Source organism: Saccopteryx leptura, chromosome 2, assembly GCF_036850995.1.
Source record: "Saccopteryx leptura isolate mSacLep1 chromosome 2, mSacLep1_pri_phased_curated, whole genome shotgun sequence".
Lineage (NCBI taxonomy): Eukaryota > Metazoa > Chordata > Mammalia > Chiroptera > Emballonuridae > Saccopteryx > Saccopteryx leptura.
In genome coordinates this window covers 97528664-97549639 of record NC_089504.1, presented here as the reverse complement: position 1 = coordinate 97549639, position 20976 = coordinate 97528664, and the positions used below count along the sequence as shown (strand labels likewise).

At 41.1% G+C, this 20976-nt stretch overlaps 2 protein-coding genes across 8 annotated transcripts in view; one reads left to right on the top strand and one right to left on the bottom strand.

Annotated features, from left to right (window-relative positions):
• ECM2 (extracellular matrix protein 2) overlaps nt 1-6588 on the top strand; it is a 45461-nt gene extending 38873 nt beyond the window's left edge. For all 3 annotated transcript variants that reach the window (XM_066368372.1, XM_066368371.1, XM_066368369.1), the window contains exons 8-10: nt 956-1095; nt 2394-2720; nt 6138-6588. In XM_066368372.1, the coding sequence (XP_066224469.1) occupies nt 956-1095; nt 2394-2720; nt 6138-6306 (636 nt within the window). In that variant the 3' untranslated portion in view covers nt 6307-6588. The remainder of the gene's footprint in view (nt 1-955; nt 1096-2393; nt 2721-6137) is intronic.
• CENPP (centromere protein P) overlaps nt 1-20976 on the bottom strand; it is a 249256-nt gene that overhangs the window by 88484 nt on the left and 139796 nt on the right. The gene's annotated exons all lie outside the window — the stretch shown is intronic.

Here is a 20976-nt window from a genome sequence, read left to right as displayed (position 1 = left end):
GAACTTCTGAAGAAACCCGAAACACTAATTCAAAAGAATATAACCATCCCTCTCTTCATTGCAGCATTTCCAACAGCCAAGATTTGGAAACAGCACAAGTGCCCATCAGTAGATGAGTGGATAAAAAAGCTATAGGACATTTACATAATGGAATATTACTCGGCTGTTAAAAAGAAGGAAATCTTACCTTTTGCAACAGCACGGAGGGACCTTCAGAATATCATACTAAGTGAAATAAGCCAGTCAGAGAAAGACAAATACCATATGATTTTGCTCACATGTGGAATCTAACGAACAAAATGAACTAATAAGCAAAATAGAAACAGACTCAGAGATAGAGAGCAGGTTGACAGCTTTTGGGGTGTGGGAGGCTGGAGGGTCAAAGGGATTGAGCAAAAAAAGAAAAAACCTCATGGACAGCAGTGTGGTGAGTGCCAGGGATGGGTGGAGAGGTGGAGGAGGGTAAAGGGGAGATAAATGGGGATGGATGAAGATGTGACTTGGGGGGTGAACACACAATAACACAGTGTACAGGTGATGTGCTGTGGAATTGTGCATCTGAAACCTGTGTAGTTTTGTCTGAGTATGGCTCTTTGTATCTCGAAGGCCTGATTCTATCCACTGCTAAATGGGGATTATAACTTCTACCTATTTCCTAGGGTTTTGAAGCCAAATGAGATCATTTGTGTGAATAAGTTTTTGTAAATTAGAAAAGCTTTATCCAATTATTTTGGCATACTACATCTCAAAACATTTTATGGTTAAAAATAATTAAATGAGATATTTTTTTTCTAATTAGAAAGTTTGACAACTTAAAAAATGAACTCACTTGGAAGAGCAGTAAAAGACTCATTAGATCATTCTAATGACAATAGTTATAATACCATTTTAATTTCTGTAAAATTGATTATATTTATTAACATGAAGAAAAATAAGTCTTTTCTCTTACTTATAGGAATTATACCTAGAAAATAATCAGATTGAAGAAATAACTGAGATTTGTTTCAATCATACCAGAAATATCAATGTCATTGTACTCTGTTATAATAAAATTGAAGAAAACAGGATTGCTCCATTAGCCTGGATAAACCAAGAGTAAGTACATGTTATAATTAGACTTTTTCTAGACAGTTCCTTCCCTTTGCCATTATTAATGAGGGTATAAACATGGAGATATAAGGAAGGTAACAGCATAATTTCTTAGCAAATCTTTCCCTCCTCCAAACTTTCAAGGAGTTTAAACCATTGATAATGTGACTGGTGTTAGGATGACCAGGGTCACTGCTGCTGTGGACACTTTACTGCGTTCACGTGCTGAGCCAGCCAACGACTGAACCTGACTGAGTGTGTGACCCAAGCTGTGCCCACCACACCACTCACGCTGTCAACCTCACAGGGCATCATGAAATCTCAGAGTGAGGAAGAATGCTGCCCTCTGCACCTCCTCACTTAGGTAGAGGCAGCAGGCTTCACTGTCCTACATCACACTGTCTCCACTCCTCCAAACTATTTCTCTTACCAAATAGACTGGAGAATGCTTGCATGATAGCAAACAGCAGAGCCTATCTTCCTGGAAAGAAATGAGTGGCCCCAGGCTGTGGCCCCAGGCTGCAGCCCTCATTGAAGGGGCCAGCATGGAGGACTTGCCTGTCAGGAGAGGGTGAACAAGACATGTGGGAAAGCCAGACTGACCTGTTAGCAGGTCCAGCATGTGGCGAGGGAACAAAACACCTGACTAGCAGAACCTAGGAAAAGTTTCTTTCAGAAGCAGGACAGAGAGAGATGGATAAAAAGAGGCATGGAGGGCCGACTGGGTTTAGCAGGATGTGGAGGTGGCAGGTGACTGAGTCTTCATCAGACTCAGTCTTCATGGGTGGGCAGAGGCTGCAGGTGCAGCTCCTGAAACCAGCCAGGTAACCCATTTCCTGATCTGGCTGGTGAACAGCCTCTGCTAGACCCCTCTGTCTTGCCTCATATCCCAGGTGCCAGGTCATCAGACAAATGCAGAATGAAATACAAAAATCCCACCACACTGTCACTTCTTTGCTGGAACCATTGAAGATTTTAGGGACAGGCAATTTTATGTTGGCTAGAACTCCTGGACCTCATTTCTGATTAAAGTTTGACCTTAGAGATATTTGAGGACCTCTTTGAGCCTCCCCATTACCCCCGGGATAGGAGTTTTTCTCTCTGAACTCTGGTGTTCTTCACTGATGGAACTGGAGCAGGTGTGTGGTGCCCAGGACACCCACCACACAGCCAGTGTCGCCTGGGAGTTGTTACTGCACACCGAGTACTGGCAGGAAACTCAACAAGATCCTGACTGGCCTAGTCAAAGCCTAGAGCCGATGGCCACTGCGCTGATGCTCTGTTTACTCTTTTCTTTGCTGCAGAAATTTAGAATCAATCGACCTCTCCTATAACAAGCTCTACCAGGTTCCCTCCTACCTCCCCAAGTCGCTGCTGCACCTTGTGCTCCTGGGGAACAGGATTGAGCGCATCCCTGGCTACGTGTTTGGCCACATGAAGCCAGGCCTGGAGTACCTGTACCTCTCCTTTAACAAACTCTCTGATGATGGTGTGGACCGAGTCTCCTTCTACGGGGCTTATCATTCCCTGAGAGAGCTGTTTCTGGATCACAATGATTTACAGTCTATACCACCAGGGGTACAAGAAATGAAAGCACTACATTTTCTGAGGTTGAACAACAACAAGATACGGTAAATTTTCCCCCCAAGTATCCATTTAAATTGTTACAATTGGCAAAATATATGGTTCAACTACCATGACATGATGTCTAGGATTTACTTTGCGGGGGGGGGGGGGGGGGGGGGGGACAAGAGTTACATTAAACAAGATTGGTAAATGTTAACCACTGTTGAAGCCAGAAGATAATAGGTACCTAAGAATTCATTATATTTTTTCTACTTTTGTATGTTTTCAAACTTCCACAGTAAAATTGTTTACAATGGAGTGTTATTATATCAATCTAATACTCAGAGCCTTAAACACAGGTTGAAACGTGCCATCAAGGCTTCAGGTTACGGTGTGGCTCCCACTTCACATGTAAAGACTCTAACCTGTAGAACATACAGTAGATGCTAAAATTACAGTTGCTGGAATTGTGCACCTGAAACCTGGACAATTTTGTAAGCCAGTGTCACACCAATAAATTCAATAAATAGGGGGAAAATCATAAAACCTAGACAATAAAAAATATTGGTTCTATTTAGATTCTTCTGAAGGCAAAATTCTAAACAAATCTATAGAGATTCAGCTTCCCTCACCTCTGGAAACACTTTTCTGCGTGTGTTCTGTCTGCCCAGAAAGCGTGAGGGTCTCAGGAATTAATCTGGAACACTTTGTTAGTGAGTTAACAACGGAGGCAGATCACTGAGCTCTGTGGCCTCATCCCTAAAGATTATACCCTTACTCTTTCCCCTAGCTCTGAAATTCCAAACACATTTAAACTCCCAAAAACAACAAGACAGAGAAAGGGTCAAGAGTTTCTAAAATCCCTGGTGGAAGAGGTGGTTTCAAAATATCTGGCTAAAATACTTCATAGGTCATGCCGTATGCTTGCTTCCCGTTATAATGCAATAGGAGGCATGCGCGTTTTTGTCCCACTTCTGGTGGGATTTGACTGGGCACCGCCTGATATTTCCATCGCTTTTCTCCTCCACCACTGAGGCAATGAATCACTCACAGATGACTGTTCCTTGAGTCAGTTATTTTCTTAGGGGTAACAAAATGGTGAATTTTTCTCCATATTTTTGTCATTCTTTCTATATTTGCTACCTGGAATTCCTTATAAGGAAATTTTTCTTATCAACTAGGGTTACTTTGTTACTCTGAAAGGTTGGATATAAGATCAGTTCTTTCCTTTAAACTGCTAGAGTAAGAAATTGGTTACAAATTTGTAACTATGGGAGATGTTGATATTAACTAAACTTACCGTGGCCATCATTTCCCAATATATACATACATCAAATCATTATGTTGTACACCTTAAACTAATACAATATTGTATATCAACTATAGCTTTATTAAACTAAAAAAAATTATACATATGTGCATTATATATTAATAAAAAGATTAGTAAATGTATTGAAATGTTAATAGTGGCTGTCTCGGTAAAAAATAACTGGTCAGTAAGTGTTTTTGCTTTATTTTGTTTTTGGCTTTCTCTCTCTTTGGAAAATCAACATGAACTTATGGTTTTACATATTCAGAATGTTTCCATCAATTACAGTTATTACTCTTAAATGGTCCTGTCTTTGTCAATGGCAGCCCTTCAAGCTGGCGTTCTTAGGCAGGGCTTCCACGACCTTGGACGGCTCACTTTTACGCTTCCTACTGCATACCTGTGCCAGACTTTCTCCAAAGAGCCCTAGCTCCTCTTGTAGGGGAATAGCATTCAGAGGACCAATCCACACACTGGGCATGTTACCCTCAAAGTGTTGCAACTGTTTTGAGGGTTCAGTGGACTGTCAGAAAACATGCATTTTGTAAAGAAAAAGAATGAGTTCATACTGACATTCCCAATTACAACCTAGCAATACAGAATATTCCTTTTGTTTTAAACTTGCTTATCTTACACTGAAAATCTAGGTTCCCAATAATATTAACCTACATTTGTTATTTACAATAGGCAAACAATAGTTTCAAAATGATAATTATTACTACTAACAGCAAAAAAGTTTATGGGGGAAAAAAGTTTATGATGGTTTTTGTTGCTGTGTTTATTGTGAGAGTATGTTCCACGAAGGATGTAGAGTTGAAACACAGCAGTTTTCTCTATAACAATATGTCAACAACTTTATACACACTCAGAAAAGGTCTTTAGTTGTGGTTTTTAGGAACTGGTATTTTCTATTTGATTAATATTATTTTAACTGTGTTAAAAATTTATGATTTGAAAGTCAAAACTGTATAACAATATCTATTAAGAGAAGTCTTTCTCCTATGTTTGTCCCTTACACTGCATTCTATCCTTCCCCAAAGGTTAAAATTTTAAATTAATTTCTAGTTTATCCTTCTAGTATTTCTTTTTGCAAATTTAAGCATACATACATACATACATACATACTCATATTTTCCTATCTGCTCCTATTACTATACAATATCACACTGAAGATTTATTCTTTTCCCTCTCTAGTATGTGTGTTTATTTTCAATCTTTATATTTTAAAAATTATCAGTATATCATGGATATTATTCCATCTCAGTACATAGAGAATTTCCTCATTCCTTTTTATGACTGAATAGCATTCTACTCTGCGGACATTTTATTCACCAGTTCCTAGAAATTTGATTATTTCTATTCTTTACTACACGTAATACCACAATGCGTAACGATGTTCAATCATTTTGTATTTTTCCAGTCTAATTTGGGGGCAGATTCCTAAAAGTGGGATTGCTCGGTAAAAGGGGTAAAATGCACATGTAATTTTGCTAGATATTGCAAAATTGCTTTTGATGGGCCAATATAGTTGTGAATTCCTTTCAGTGGTGTTTGGTCCCCCACGGCCTCATTGTCCAAACATGTTGATGAGCTTTTGAACTTTTTTTGATAGCAAATCTGGTGAGAGTGCTATGCCAATAACATTCAATTTACACTTCTCTTATGAGTGAAACTGAGCATCTTTTCATTTTATATATCATTTTATTTTTTCTTTTGTCAACTGGTTACCTTAGTCTTAATTTTCTCTTTCCTCTTTTCCTTTAGATTTTTAGGTCTTTGTAAATGAGCCCCTTTTCTATGATATAAGTTGCAAAGACTTTCCTAGTTTGTCATTTGTCTTTTAACTGCATTTAAAAAAAAATACCCTATAGTCAATCTACTGATCTAGTCTTTCAGTGCTTCTTGTTTTTAATTCACAAGAAGGACGATTCTTCTCCTGTTCCCATGGTATGGCCATGCTTTCTTTATTCTAATACATCCATGGCTTCATTATTTTTCATATGTAGATCTTTAATGTATTTGGAAACTTTTCTGGTTGATAATATTTAGAAAATGGATCTAATTTTTTAAGTAACAAAATAATTTTTAAAAATAAAAATAAACCTTAACTCCTGAACTATGAAGGCAGAATATCACTCAGACAATTCTGACCCTCATGTGCATCTCTCCCTAGGAACGTTCTTGCCGAGCAAATCTGCAGCACTGACGAAGAGGACGAATCAGCACTGGAACATCTTCATCTTGAACACAATTACATTAAAACAAGAGAAATATCATCCTATGCATTTTCATGCATAAGATCATATTCAAGTATTGTTCTTAAACCACAGAATACCAAGTAATTCCACATTTTCCTTTGTCATTTATAAACTATAGTTCTATATTTGTTGTAGTAGCATTTATCACCAATAAGAGAGGCATCATGTCATCTTATACTCGGTGTCATCACATTAGTCTACTTGATTCATTAATCCAGAGATTAACAACCAAAAATCTATCTAGAGGGCTTAGTCTTCCAGCACTTCTGGCAAAGGTTCCAGTTCCACACTTTAGAAAGAAGCTGTCCCATTGCAAAATTTTCTCATGGGAATAGGATGCTAGTACTGCTGAGCTGGACTGGGAGAGTCTGGAACAAAATAAGTCAAGTATGTCCTTTACAATCAACTTGTGAATATTGCTATAGTGGAAAACCCCTTAAATCCATTTAAAGTTATGTATACTATGTTTCAAGACCAAGAAGTAGATAGCAGGAAAAAAATTATACAGTGGAATTTATGAACGAGTGTTCTGTTTATTATTCTAAACTTAAAACAATTTGTTAATTTTCTTTAAGACCCTGTGCTAGAATTATTGGTAAAAATGAACTTAATTATTATTGGGTTTGCTTTAGATTCCTCTATTAATTATATGTGTGAAATTAAAACACTACTGTAATGTTAATTCCCTGGTTTTGAGAACTGTAGTGTGGTTATTTGATGATTATTAATATTAGGGGAAACTGGGAAAGGGTACATGTGAATTCCATATTCTTTTGAAAGTTTTCTGAAGTCTAAAAAGTATAACAGTATCTTAAGATCACCTTTGTTATTTTTTACTCAAGATCAAAATGTTTTATGGAAAGTGGTGGAGTTTGCTTAAAATATAAGTTAATTATCCTTAATTATACTTTTGCAAATGTAATCATAAAACATGAATTTTTGAAAATTTTTGCTCCATTGGTCATTTTGAGAACCTATCTCCTTTGCCCTAATTGGCTCAAATGTATGTATCCTTTTACTCAGTTCAATTTAAGATAAAGATATTAGTATTTTCTGTATACTGGACACTACCAAAACCATACACTAAAATTTTCATTATGTAATGATCTTTTATCTCTATGTCTAAAATTATTTATAACACACATAGAAACTGTGTTGACTTCTCATTACTATCTGTTTTGTATCTTAAAAAACACCAGACTGGCCCTGGCAAGTTGGCTCAGTGGTAGAGCGTCGGCCTGGCGTGCAGAAGTCCCGGGTTCAATTCCCGGCCAGGGCACACAGAAGAAGCGCCCATCTGCTTCTCCACCCCTCCCTCTCTCCTTCCTCTCTGTCTCTCTCTTCCCCTCCCGCAGCTGAGGCTCCACTGGAGCAGGGATGGCCCGGGCGCTGGGGATGGCTCCTCGGCCTCTGCCCCAGGCGCTGGAGTGGCTCTGGTCGCAGCAGAGCAACACCCGGAGGGGCAGAGCATCGCCCCCTGGTGGGCAGAGCGTCGCCCCCTGGTGGGCGTGCTGGGTGGATCCCGGTCGGGCGCATGCAGGAGTCTGTCTGACTGTCTCTCCCCGTTTCCGGCTTCAGAAAAATACAGAAAAAAAAACACACACAAAAAAACACCAGACTGGGAACTTAATTTTCACACTTGGCACCATTGGGAAGGTTACACCAATCTTTTGAACTTCAGTTATTTAATCTTTTCATAGTTCTCCCACTGGCTCTGGCTGGTTTGCTCAGTGGTAGAGAGAGTGTCAACCCAGCATAGAAGTCCCAGGCTCAATTCCAGGTCAGAGCACACAGGAGAGATGACCATCTATTTCTCCCTTCCTTCTCTCTCTCTCTCTCTCTCTCTCTCTCTCTCTCTCTCTCTTCCCCTCCCGCAGCCATGGCTAGATTGGTTCAAGCACATCAGCCCCGGGGTGCTGAGGATGGCTCTGTGAGGCCTCCCCTTAGGGGCTAAAAATAGCTTAGTTCCAAGCATGGCCAGAGCATTGGTTCCAGATGGGGGTTGCTGGGTGGATCCCAATCTGGGCACATGCAGGAATCTGTCTTTCTACTTCTCTTCCTCTCACTTAGAAAAGAAATAAAATATCTTAGAATTGCAGAGAGCATGAATGGACCTAGAAGGTATTGTGCTAAGTGAAAAATAGAGAAAGACAAATATGATTTCATTTATATGTATAATCTAAAGAACAGTATAAACGAACTAACAAAACAGAAACCAACTCACAGATACAAAGAACAGACAACTAAAGGTTTCCAGAGGAAAGGAGGGTTACCCTTCAACTGGGTAAAACAGTTGAAGGAATTGAGAAGTACAAATCAGTAAGTTACAAAATAGTCATAGGGATGTAAAGTTCAGCACAGGGAATAAATATAATCAGTAATGTTGTAATAACTATGTATAGTGATAGGTGGCTACTTCAAGTATTGGCAGGAACACATTGTAAAGTATATGATTGTCTACCCACTATGCTATATACCTGAAATTAATACAAAATAATATTGAATATAAACTGTAATTGAAAAAAAATTTAGCCCTGGCTGTAAAGCTTGGTTGGTTAGAGCATTGTCCTGAAGCACAGAGGTTGCCAGTTTGATCCTCAGTCAGGGCATATAGAGGGACAGATTGATGTTCCTGTCTCTCCCCATCTCTCCCTTCCTCTCTCTAAAATCAATAAAATAAACACTAAAAAAATTTTTTTAAATGAAAAAAAGTTTAGCTGCATACATTTAAAAAATGCCCCCTTGCCCTGGCCGGTTGGCTCAGCGGTAGAGCGTCGGCCTGGCGTGAGGGGGACCCGGGTTTGATTCCCGGCCAGGGCACATAGGAGAAGCGCCCATTTGCTTCTCCACTCCCTCCTTCCTTTCTCTCTGTCTCTCTCTTCCCTGCCCACAGCCAAGGCTCCATTGGAGCAAAGATGGCCCGGGCGCTAGGGATGGCTCCTTGGCCTCTGCCCCAGGCGCTAGAGTGGCTCTGGTCACAGCAGAGCGACGCCCTGGAGGGGCAGAGCATCGCCCCCTGGTGGGCGTGCCGGGTGGATCCCGGTCGGGCACATGCGGGAGTCTGTCTGACTGTCTCTCCCCGTTTCCAGCTTCAGAAAAAAAAAAAAAAGCCCCCTTTCATTAAAATGGAAAGTATCAACACTAGCTGAAATGGGCCTATGCTTAGTACCCTCTGGACCACATGGACTCCTCTAAGAGCAGTGAAGTCAGGATGATTGCCCCATTCACACATAAAATGTGACTATTCCAGTAACTGTTCAAGGCAATAATGCTTGTTTTAAGATAACTCTGTAAAAACTTAAGTCACAGATGATGGCTCTATAGCTATATAATAAGAGCCCAAATTTTTACTGGTTTCCCTAAACTGACAAATTTAGATCAGGAGTAACAAAGGAAGCCTGTGATATATATATAGGAAATAATTAGCACTAAATCATATAATGCTTAGTTTGAAAGAAAAAAATCAACAGGCTTCACTGGGTTTGAAATAGGGTTTGGATCACTTGAGGGGGAAGAAATGATCAATGAGAGGTGAGTGCTGTGCAGAGCTGAGATTCACTAGTTAAGAGACAAAGTCCTGTAGGGCTTGGAAGGTCAAAGAGACCTAACTCACTATGATATGTTGGGCACTGTGGACAAACTATGGAGGGAGAAATGTATGATGAAAGCAATGGTTTCAGGATAAAAGCCACCACTGCAATAATCTAGAAACAGTATATGGGACCCACACAGCACAGGTGACAGGAGGACAAACAGAAACAGGAACAGTTATGACAGAGACTTCAAAAGAAATACCCGTGGGAGGAAGAGAAGGGAGCCCAAGATAAGTCCTACGATGATGCTGAGAGGCTGAGAGGGGTAGTCTGGGCAAGACCACGCCGATGTGGGGGAGCTGCCATGGATTTCAGGCAGGAGGACAGGACGAGGGAAAGACAGAAATGCATGCAGCAGCGGCAGAATCCAGAAGCAAGGTTATAGACCGAGGGGCATTTAAGGAGAAGGAGAGGAGAGCCAAACCCTAATGGGCATCATCCCCCAATGTCAAAGGGAGCCAAGTACACTGCGAGTTTCCATCTGACCTGAGCTGTGTGGTCTGGCCTCATAGAGCTTCCAGGGCACAAGACAAGTTGTGTCTAGAAGCGTGGCTCCTGGCTTCTCTTCCCTGTCCCCCTGGCATTCAGAGCCTGTGCCACCACCCTGGTTACAGAGAAATAAGTTTAGGTCTGTATTGATCATTTTTTTTGCATATGTCACGTGTCAAACAGTAGAGAGGTAGAGGGTATACAGTAAGTCCTCGCTTAATGTGGTTGATAGGTTCTGTGACTTTAAACCATGTATAATAAAATCAATTTTATTATAGGCTAATTGATGTAAACAAAAGTTAAGTTCTTGCAGTATCTCATCAACGCTGTTACAAAACAACTGTTGAATGAAAAAACATTATTGGAGGACCTGCTGATACTTTGTTTCTCCCAAAAAATTGTAAAACCTAGAACAGAGACAATTCATTCCTTGGATCCCTGTATCCTGTGCACACAGGGTAGGTGCTAAAATGACTGTTGACTACCTAGTTTAAACTGAGTCAGCTCAGAAGCTGACCAAAATTGATGTTAATACTATTCCTTACCAAAATAAAAAGGAAGTGAGAAACAACTGAAAATTGATATAGTCGTAAAATTAATAAGGAATAATTTCTCTTTTTAACATTTCCTAGTATGAACATCAAAAAGCACAGAGCACATTTTATAAACAGTTAAGTCATGCTTTCACAACTGGTAATACTTAGCAATCAACTGATTGTTCTGCATAATAGCAACATTGACTATGTTTTCCAAAACCATCATTTAAATATACCATGGATTACTAGGTTCACAGAAGAAGAAATACTCAAATTCTGCTGTTGAAGTAAAATTTCAAAGAGCTGGGTAAACCCTCTATGGTATCTATTCCACCACTTTCCCTTATTTAAAAGGAAAGTTTCCTCATAGGAGAAGTATTTGCAGATTGACGATGACAACTATTCCTCTGTCCATAGTTAAATGTGAATCCAGATCTTTGGTCAAATTAAAATTCAAAAATATTAAAAGTACCCATGAAAAGAGCCAGAAATTTCTGGCCAGCTCTAACTTACACCACCAGATAGACTCCAGAAGTCTATGGAACATGCGGTTCATTTCTTGTAGTTATACAAGATAGAGTAGCATGGTTCTGAACTAGAATCCTTATTAGCTGCGAACCTGGCCAAGTTAGATTTTGATTCCCAGTTTGTCACCCACTGAATTGGGGGGGAATAACATCTATCTCCCAAGGCTGTTAGGAAGGTTAAATGAAGTGACGTCTATGACAGTGCTGGTGAATGTCAGATAAGGTGTGTGTCCATCCTTTCATTGAAAGGTGCTGGGAAAACAGCAGGCAGGAAAGTTCAGTGACTTGCTCACAGCTGTCAGGCCTCTTACTATGGTATACAATCTTTGATTCCTTAGATTATGAACTACAGTTGGAAAATGAGTGGGCCTATCACACTAGGACCTGAGTTGGCAAATACTCTATGTGGACGGCCAGGCTCCAGCGGGACCCTGCAGCCATGTCGCCAGCGATCCCGGGCGTGGATGCCTTTCTTGTGTCGCTCATTGTATGCTCATCCCCATCACACAGAGCAGGGTGAACCGGAGCAGAACACACTCGACAAGGGGCTCTATGAGTGCAGTGAAACTAGGACGCAGAGTCTGAACTACTTCTGGTACTGGACATGGGAGTAGTTTAGAAGATCTTGTTTTAAATCCTGATTATTGGAAAATAAATCTGACTTATGATAAATGTGATTTTTTCAACACCTATAATGGGTTAAAACTGTATCTAAGAGAGCCAACTAAACTAGAAGAGTATCTGATCAAGAAATCTGTCCTGCAGATGGGACTCCTCTCTCCAGGATAACCCACGAGGGGTGCACAGGGCTGGAGTAAGCCTTGGTCTTCCTGTTCTGTAGCCAGAAGCAGCATGCTCTGGGCACCTGGTTTTCCGGGGAGTTTAATTATGTCATTACTGCCCCTATATCTGAACCTAATCCAACAGATCCAGAGGCATTTATAAAAATTTTTCAGAAAAACTAAAATATACCATATACAGTTTAATCACTTTTTTTTTTTAACAGGGACAGAGTGAGAGTCAGAGAGAGGGATAGATAGAGACAGACAGACAGGAACGGAGAGAGATGAGAAGCATCAATCATCAGTTTTTTGTTGTGACATCTTAGTTGTTCATTGATTGCTTTCTCATATGTGCCTTGACCGTGGGGCTACAGCAGACCAAGTAACCCCTTGCTTGAGCCAGTGACCTTGGGTCCAAGCTGGTGAGCTTTTTGCTCAAACCTGATGAGCCCGCACTCAAGCTGGCGACCTTGGGATCTCGAACCTGGGTCCTCTGCATCCCAGTCCGATGCTCTATCCACTGTGCCACTGCCTGGTCAAGCATAATCACTTTTATTTAAAATGTTGGATCCTATGTGTCTTAAACAACACTTAAGCATATTCCAACCTATTACTCATGTCTCTCCTTCAATATGCTGGACAGAAAGAGTTGAGATGATAAGCCATGCCGAAATTCATTCTGTCATACAGTTATTTGCAGAGAAGTAAATGTTTCTAACTTGGTAAACAGAGCTTAGTGATCACACAACTGAAAAATAAAAGCATGACTCTTTTTTTGAAGTTATGTTTCTTTATCCACATAAACATGGATAAAATAAAAACTTATGGTCTAGCCTGACCAGGCGGTGGATAGAGCGTAGGACTGGGATGTGGTAGACCCAGGTTCAAAACCCCAAGGTCACCGACCTGTGTACAGGCTCACCAGCTTGAGTGCAGGGTCACTGGTTTAAGCATGGGATCATAGACATGACTCCATGGTCGCTGGCTTGAGCCCAAAGGTCACTGGCTTGAACCCAAGGTAGCTAGCTTGAGCTCAAGGTCGCTGGCTTGAGCCAGGGGTCACTCACTCTGCTGTAGCCCCCCGGTCAAGGCACATATTAGAAAGCCATGGATGAACAACTGGAGAGCCGCAACAAAGAACTGATGCTTCTCATCTCTCTCCCTATCTGTCCCTCTCTTCGACTCTCTCTCTGTCTCTGTCAAAAAACAAACAAAAAAACAGTCTAGCATAGATTTTCCTTTGCACAAAATGTGAAGAATGTGAGTCCACAAAAAGGAAAGCAGATTGTATTAAAAATAACATGTGATTGCACTAAACATACATTAGTTTGGAAAAGAAATAATCGTGTTACTAAAATGTCACCATGTGTTCCCCAGTAACAGAATCTCTGTGGTAAAATAAACTTACATTAAACTATCAGCTGATATAAGAAAATCTTTGTCTAAGTTAGAATTTGATGCCTGACCTGTGGTGGCGCAGTGGATAAAGCATCAACCTGGAATGCTGAGGTTGCCGGTTCAAAACCCTGGGCTTGCCTGGTCAAGGCACATATGGGAGTTGATGCTTCCTGCTCCTCCCTCCCCCTTCTCTCTCTCTCTCTCTCTCTCTCTCTCTCTCTCTCTCCCCTCTCTAAAAATTAATAAAAGTAAAAAAAAAAAAAAAGAATTTGATGGAGTTTCATTTGTTTTGAATAAGTTGAGAATTACATTGACAATTACCAAATTTATACGTGCACTGTCTGAAATTCAAACTTAAACTACTATTGTGATACTCAGAATAAAGAACACACTATGAATTATAAATATAGGGCAGTAGTTCTTAACTATCTGAAGGATAAATTACTTTGAGGATATCATGAACACTATGATGAACTCTCTATACAGAAAAATACACATATACAAGCACTCTGCTAGTATAAAAAGACTCATATAGCCTGACCAGGCGGTGGCACAGTGGATAGAGCGTAGGACTGGGATGCTGAGGACCCAGGTTCGAGACCCCAAGGTCGTCAGCTTGAGCGCAGCTCATCTGGTTTGAGCAAAAGCTAACCAGCTTGGACCAACGGTCGCTAGCTCAAGCAAGAGGTTACTCGGTCTGCGGAAGGCCTGCGGTCAAGGCACATATGAGAAAGCAATCAATGAACAACTAAGGTGTTGCAATGCGCAACGAAAAGTAATGATTGATGCTTCTCATCTCTCTGTTCCTGTCTGTCTCTATCTATCTGTCACTCTGACTCTCTGTCTCTGTAAATAAAAAAAAATAAAATAATAATAATAATAATAAAAAGACTCATATAACCTTTCCCAAATCCTCTCAGGATTCATGTAACCTAGGTTAAGAATCTTTTCTAGGCCCTGGCCGGTTGGCTCAGCGGTAGAGCGTCGGCCTGGTGTGCAGGGGACCCGGGTTCGATTCCCGGCCAGGGCACATAGGAGAAGCGCCCATTTGCTTCTCCACCCCCCCTTCCTCTCTGTCTCTCTCTTCCCCTCCCGCAGCCAAGGCTCCATTGGAGCAAGGATGGCCCGGGCGCTGGGGATGGCTCCTTGGCCTCTGCCCCAGGCACTAGAGTGGCTCTGGTCTCGGTAGAGCAATGCCCAGGATGGGCAGATCATCGCCCCCTGGTGGGCAGAGCGTCGCCCCTGGTGGGCGTGCCGGGTGGATCCCAGTCAGGTGCATGCGGGAGTCTGTCTGGCTGTCTCTCCCCGTTTCCAGCTTCAGAAAAATACAAAAGAATCTTTTCTAAGGTAATGCCTTAATTAACTTAAAAATTACATGTAAATATTTAACTAGAGTTAAAGATAAATCAAAGAGTTAAAATTAATTTAAGGCAAACTCCCTTATTTTCCACAATTCTTTAGCATTTATTTCCCTATTTATTTAGGAATACTTTTAAGACCATAGAAAAGTTAAACATCTATATACACTTCACCTACCTTCACCAAATTAATTTTTTTCACATGCATTTTATCCCTCTCTCTTTCCATGTTCATATCTATACCTATATACACACATATATATGTATTTGCAGGGGAGGGGGCCTGGACCATTTAAATGTAAATTGCAGATATTATAACATGTCACTCCTCTATGGATCTTCCGAATGAATCTCTTAAGAACAAGGACATTTTCTTACATAACCATGAGACAATGATCACATCCTCTCACATTATGAACCCCAAGGAATGTAACAGTAATTATCACCTAACATAGAGTCTATATTCAGATTTACCCAATTGTCCCAACAATGTCCTAAATTACTGTGTGTGTATATGTGTGAAGATCTAATCAGAGTTCACATGCTGACCCTTTAGTCTTCTGTACAATAGCAATTCCTTGCCAATGTGTTTCACACCTTTACTTTGTTGGAAGGATCCAAGCCAACTCTCTTGTAGAATGTCCCCTAATCTGCATTTGTCTGATTGTTTCCTCATGATTAAATTTAGATAAAACATTTTTGGCAAGAATCCCACATAAGTAATGTCATATACTTCCTATTGCATCTTACCAGGAGGCTCAAAATGGTAGGCTGGCCCAATATTGCTGATGCTGAGACATTTAGTTAATGGTATTTTTATCCCCTGAAAGACAGAGAGTGAGAGAGAGAAAAAGAAAGAGAGGAAGGGAGAGAGGGGCATCAACTCGTAGCTGCGGCATTTTTAGTTGTTCATTGATTGCTTCTCATATATACTCTGAATGGGGGGGGCTCAGGCCAAGCCAGTGACCCCTCGCTCAAGCCAGCAACCATGGGATCGTGACAATTATCCCATGGGCAAGCCGGCGACCCCACACTCAAGCCAGCGACCCCACACTCAGAGTTTCAAACCTGGGAAGCTCTATCCACTGCAACACTACCGGTTAGGCTATCCCCTTATAATTAAAAAATAATCTAAGACTTTGGGTCTGTGGGAATATCTTGCCATCTTACCTTTCATTTAGTGGTTTTAGCTTCCATTGATTATTTTTGCCTAAATCAATTACTATATTAGAGGTTTCACAGTGGTGATTTTTTTAACTCTACAATTCCTTCTGTTCTCATTAGTTGGCATTCTTCTATAGGAGATGCTTTGACTCTTTTCTCTGTTATTATAAAAAAAGATTTTGCATTTGACATGTTATAATTCACTGCCATCTGATTCTTTCTGAGGTGCTTAAACCACTTTCCTGTTGGTTTCTATGTTCTAGCCACATGTACACAGTAATCTCTGCACACCTTCATGCATGTTGGTATGACGAGATGTTTCAAGCACACCTCATACTTTCTCAGGCCTGACCTGGTCCCTCTACCGGGAAACATTCCCTAAAAACACATATCTAAAAGTTAGAGGCATTCTTTGTTTTCAAGTCTTCTCATTGGAAAAAAATGGGAAATGTATTTAAAACAAAACCATTAATGCCTGACCAGGTGGTGACACAGCAGATACAGCATTGGCCTAGGACACTGAGGACCCAGGTTTGAAACCCCAAGGTCACTGGCTTGAGCATGGGCTCACCAGCTTGAGCGCAAGGTTGCCAGCTTGAGCATGGGATCACAGACATGACCCCATGGTCACTGGCTTGAGCCCAAAGGTTGCTGGCTTAAACAAGGGGTCAATGGCTTGGCTGGAGCCCCCCAGTCAAGGCATATATGAGAAAGCAATCAATGAACTAAGGTGCCATAATTGATGCTTCTCTTTCTCTTCCTGTCTCTCTGTCTGTCTCTCTTTCACTAAAAAAAAATAAACAAAAAACAAAACCATTACTTGTAGCCATTCTTCAGAAACAAGCTTTTTTAAAAAATTTATTTATTTTTTACAGAGACAGAGAGAGAGTCAGAGAGAGGGATAGACAGGGACAGACAGACAGGAACTGAGAGAGATGAGAAGCATCAATCATTAGTTTTCAATTGCGCGTTGCAACACCTTAGTTGTTCATTGATTGCTTTCTCATATGTGCCTTGACCGCTGACCTTCAGCAGACCGAGTAACCCCTTGCTGGAGCCAGCGACCTTGGGCTCAAGCTGGACCTCGGGGTCTCAAACCTGGGTCCTCTGCATCGCAGTCCGAGGCTCTATCCACTGCGCCACCACCTAGTCAGACACAAGCTGACTTTTAAGTCATTATTTTAAAATATCTGACACTGACACAATATTATAAACTAAATTATAAAAGACCTTCATTTTTCATAAACTTATTTTAAATAAAAATTTATGGTAAAAATTCATTTTCAGAGAGAAATCTCCCTCAATCTGTGTATCGCAGAAGTGAGCCACTATAGCACAGGGGGGTAGCAAAGGGAGGGAGGCCAAGAACCAGGAGCCAGGTCAATTGTTGGAAGCACAGGAATTAAGACCTGACTTTGTCAGATTGATTTTTTAAAGACATTGTGAATTTGGATTTGATATAAAATTTCCTGGTTTTTAAAAATATCATATACCCATGGATCATGACATATGGTATAAGTCAATTCATTGTAAACCAGAGCCTAGTCCACCATAAGGGGCACATGAACAGTCAAAACAACCTATGGAGCCAGACCAGGCGGTGGCGCAGTGGATAGAGCATCAGACTGGGATGCTGAGGACCCAGGTTCAAGACCCCGAGGTCGCCAGCTTGAGCGTGGGCTCATCTGGTTTGAGCAAAACGCTCACCAGCTTGGACCCAAGGTCCCTGGCTCACGCGAGGGGTTACTCAGTCTGCTGAAGGCCCGCGGTCAAGGCGTATATGAGAAAGCAATCAATGAACAACTAAGGTGTCGCAATGCGCAACGAAAAACTAATGATTGATGCTTCTCATCTCTCTGTTCCTGTCTGTCTGTCCCTATCTATCCCTCTCTCTGACTCTCTCTCTGTCTCTGTAAAAAAACAACAACAACAACAACCCATGGAATCATAACCATTCCTTTTAAACGCTTTGTGAATGCCTACTATACACAACCTTTGTTATGCATAAAGAACATACATTATTTATATCCTAAGATTCAGGTATTTATTTGCAAGGCATGCATACCCCCACGGGCTTCTCTGATGACTGATCAACCCTGCCCCTCAATCTTGCTTTCTCCATAGTACTTACACTATTCACTGCATGAATGAACGAACACACTAACAGACTCCTTGTAGCTACTACTGCATGAGACTGTCACACAATCCATTCCAATGTACTTACAAGGTAAGAGCAGAAAAGGAGGAGACACCGGATACTGGTTGAACACCACAAAACTCAATCACCTGAGTAACACTTAAACTCGGGGAGGCATTACATGTGGCCACAGTCACCTCTATTCCTCACCCACTGGATTCTTAATTTGAACAAGATGATTTCTAAGGTCTTTTCCAGTTCTCATTTGTTTGTGCTTGGACCATTCCATTTCTAAGCAGGAGGCACTCAGGAAAGGGTATTAGAAATTATGTGATCTTGGATTAAACAATTTATTTTTATCTTTACATGTTTGGAATACACTGGGCCGTGCAAGAAATTTGTGTTGAAGTTCCTTTTTATAGCAATCTATGTCTCTGTTCATAAAATGTAAGTGCAGAGAATATTACTTTTTCAGTTTTGTCATTTTCTTTTTAGTTCACCAGGTAATTTTGTGCTGGTTATTCATGATTCCTAGTAATATTTTTTGATACAGTAAATCTAATTCTTCAATATTTAGACCAAAGCCTAATGAGGCAAAAATGAAACAATAAAAATAATAAACATGTAGAAATAAATTACGTCTCCTCCACAGAACCCGTACAGGAACCAAACGCTGGAAACTTTCTCCTGACACTACTTTAGGGCAGAGCAGGCACTCTGTTGTGTGTGGAACGACAACCTGCAAAGACGTGGTAGTAAAACTTCCGTTCCTTTCCAAGTGGTGCGTCCATGCATGCTGGGTCCCCTCTACAGCCATGCGGTAAAGCTCTGCACCCTTGGAGGGATCCCTGGCCACAGGTGAATAAGCCAAACACACCATCACCAAACCAGCATTATACTCTATGGCCAATTTCTTTCCCCAAGCCCTCTGACCAAAGATCAAAGCAAGATGCTGGAGGAAGACAAGTGCAGGGCTCAAAAGTGAGGAGAGGAAAAAGAAGCTAAAACATATGTTTAGAAAAACCACCTCACAGGAAGTGCCTCGCAGTGCTCCACACAAAGAGGCAGAACCCCACCTACACGAGCGGTACCAATACCAGACTGGAAGGAGAGTGACATGGACCAACTGTGTGAGCAGAGGTGAAGGTAGAGAGGAAAAAGAGGAGGCACACACTGACAAAGCTTTACTTTTCAGGAGAAGCTGAAACCTCATAATTTTTAAATACAGCAATCGCACCTAACAAAAATTCACACATATGAGCCTCAGATGATAATGTGTGAATGTTCATATCTGCACTACAAATGGGAATAAACCCAGTTGACTATGTATAAAATATATAATTTGTGGCATATTCATACAATAGAATACCATACAGTAATAAAAATGCACAAATGATTGCTAACCACAGGGACCTGGATGCTCTCATAAATATAATTTTTTGTTTGTTTATTTGTGACAGAGAGAGGGACCGATAGGGACAGACAGACAGGAAGGGAGAGAGACAAGAAGCATCAATTCTACGTTGTGGCACCTTAGTTGTTCATCGATTGCTTTTTCATATGTGCCTTGACCAGGGGGCTTCAGCAGACTGAGTGACCCCTTGCTCAAGCCAGTGACCTTGGGCTCAAGCTGGTGAGCCTTGCTCAAACCAGATGAGCCTGCATTCAAGCTGGCGATCTCAGGGTTTTGAACCTGGGTCCTCCATGTCCCAGTCTGAAGTTCTATCCACTGCGCCACTGCCTGGTCAGGCTCTCATAAATATAATGTTGAATGAAGAAAGCCAGACACAATAGAGAATGCACTGTATGACTGATATACTTATGTGAAGTTCAGGAAATAAGTCATGGTGTTTGAAGCCAGGCAAGTGCCCCTTTGATGAGAGAGTGGTTCTGAGGGGGGTGCTGGGAATGCAGGAATTTCTTGCTCAGGGTTCAGTTTGTGAAAATTAATTGAGCTGTAGCATTATGATGTGTTTCTATTTCTGTAATACGTAATTCAGTTAGAAGTTAAAAAAATAAAACATTGTGCAAGACAGACATAATTTTGCCCAACGGCTTTCCATTTACAGCTGCTGCTCTGATGAAACTCAGGTTAATAAATTCCAGTTCCACTTTCAAGATGTCCCAAGTCATCAAGGTAACGTGTTTAGTTCAGAATAATATACATGTTTGAACTAAACATAACTGAGTAAATGAGAACACGAGCATTCTAACCAAACAAGAAGTTTGCCACTGCTCAGGTGCTGTAGGCCTCAAGCGCCTTGGGGACCAGTGTATGAAACCATCCACCTCAAAGTTCAAGGAAGGTATTTTTTATTCAAGTGGGGCTGGCCATCCTTAAACTAGCTGAGGACATTGCGATTGTTTCTTTGAGAGGAGGGAAAGGATATTCAGAATATTTATGGCAGGAGAGAATAAATTCTGCTAACTGATTAGAAACATGCTTTGCAAACAGGCTAGTCCCCAAATCTGCACAATGGGAAGACCCAACTGGCATCACCTAGCACTGGTTGAGCCTTTCTCCCCACTTAGTACAGTGTCCTCTATCAAAGGTTGATTTTTCTTTTTTAAGAGAGACAGGCAGGAAGGGAGAGAGATGCGTAGCATCAATCCATAATTGTGGCACCTTAGTTGTTCATTGATGGCTTTTTCATAACTGTCTTGACAAGGGGGCCCCATGCTCAAGCCAGAGACCTTGGGTTCAAGCCAGTAACCTTGGGCTTCAAGCCAGCGACCTTTGAGCTCAAGCCAGAGACCATGGGGTCATGTT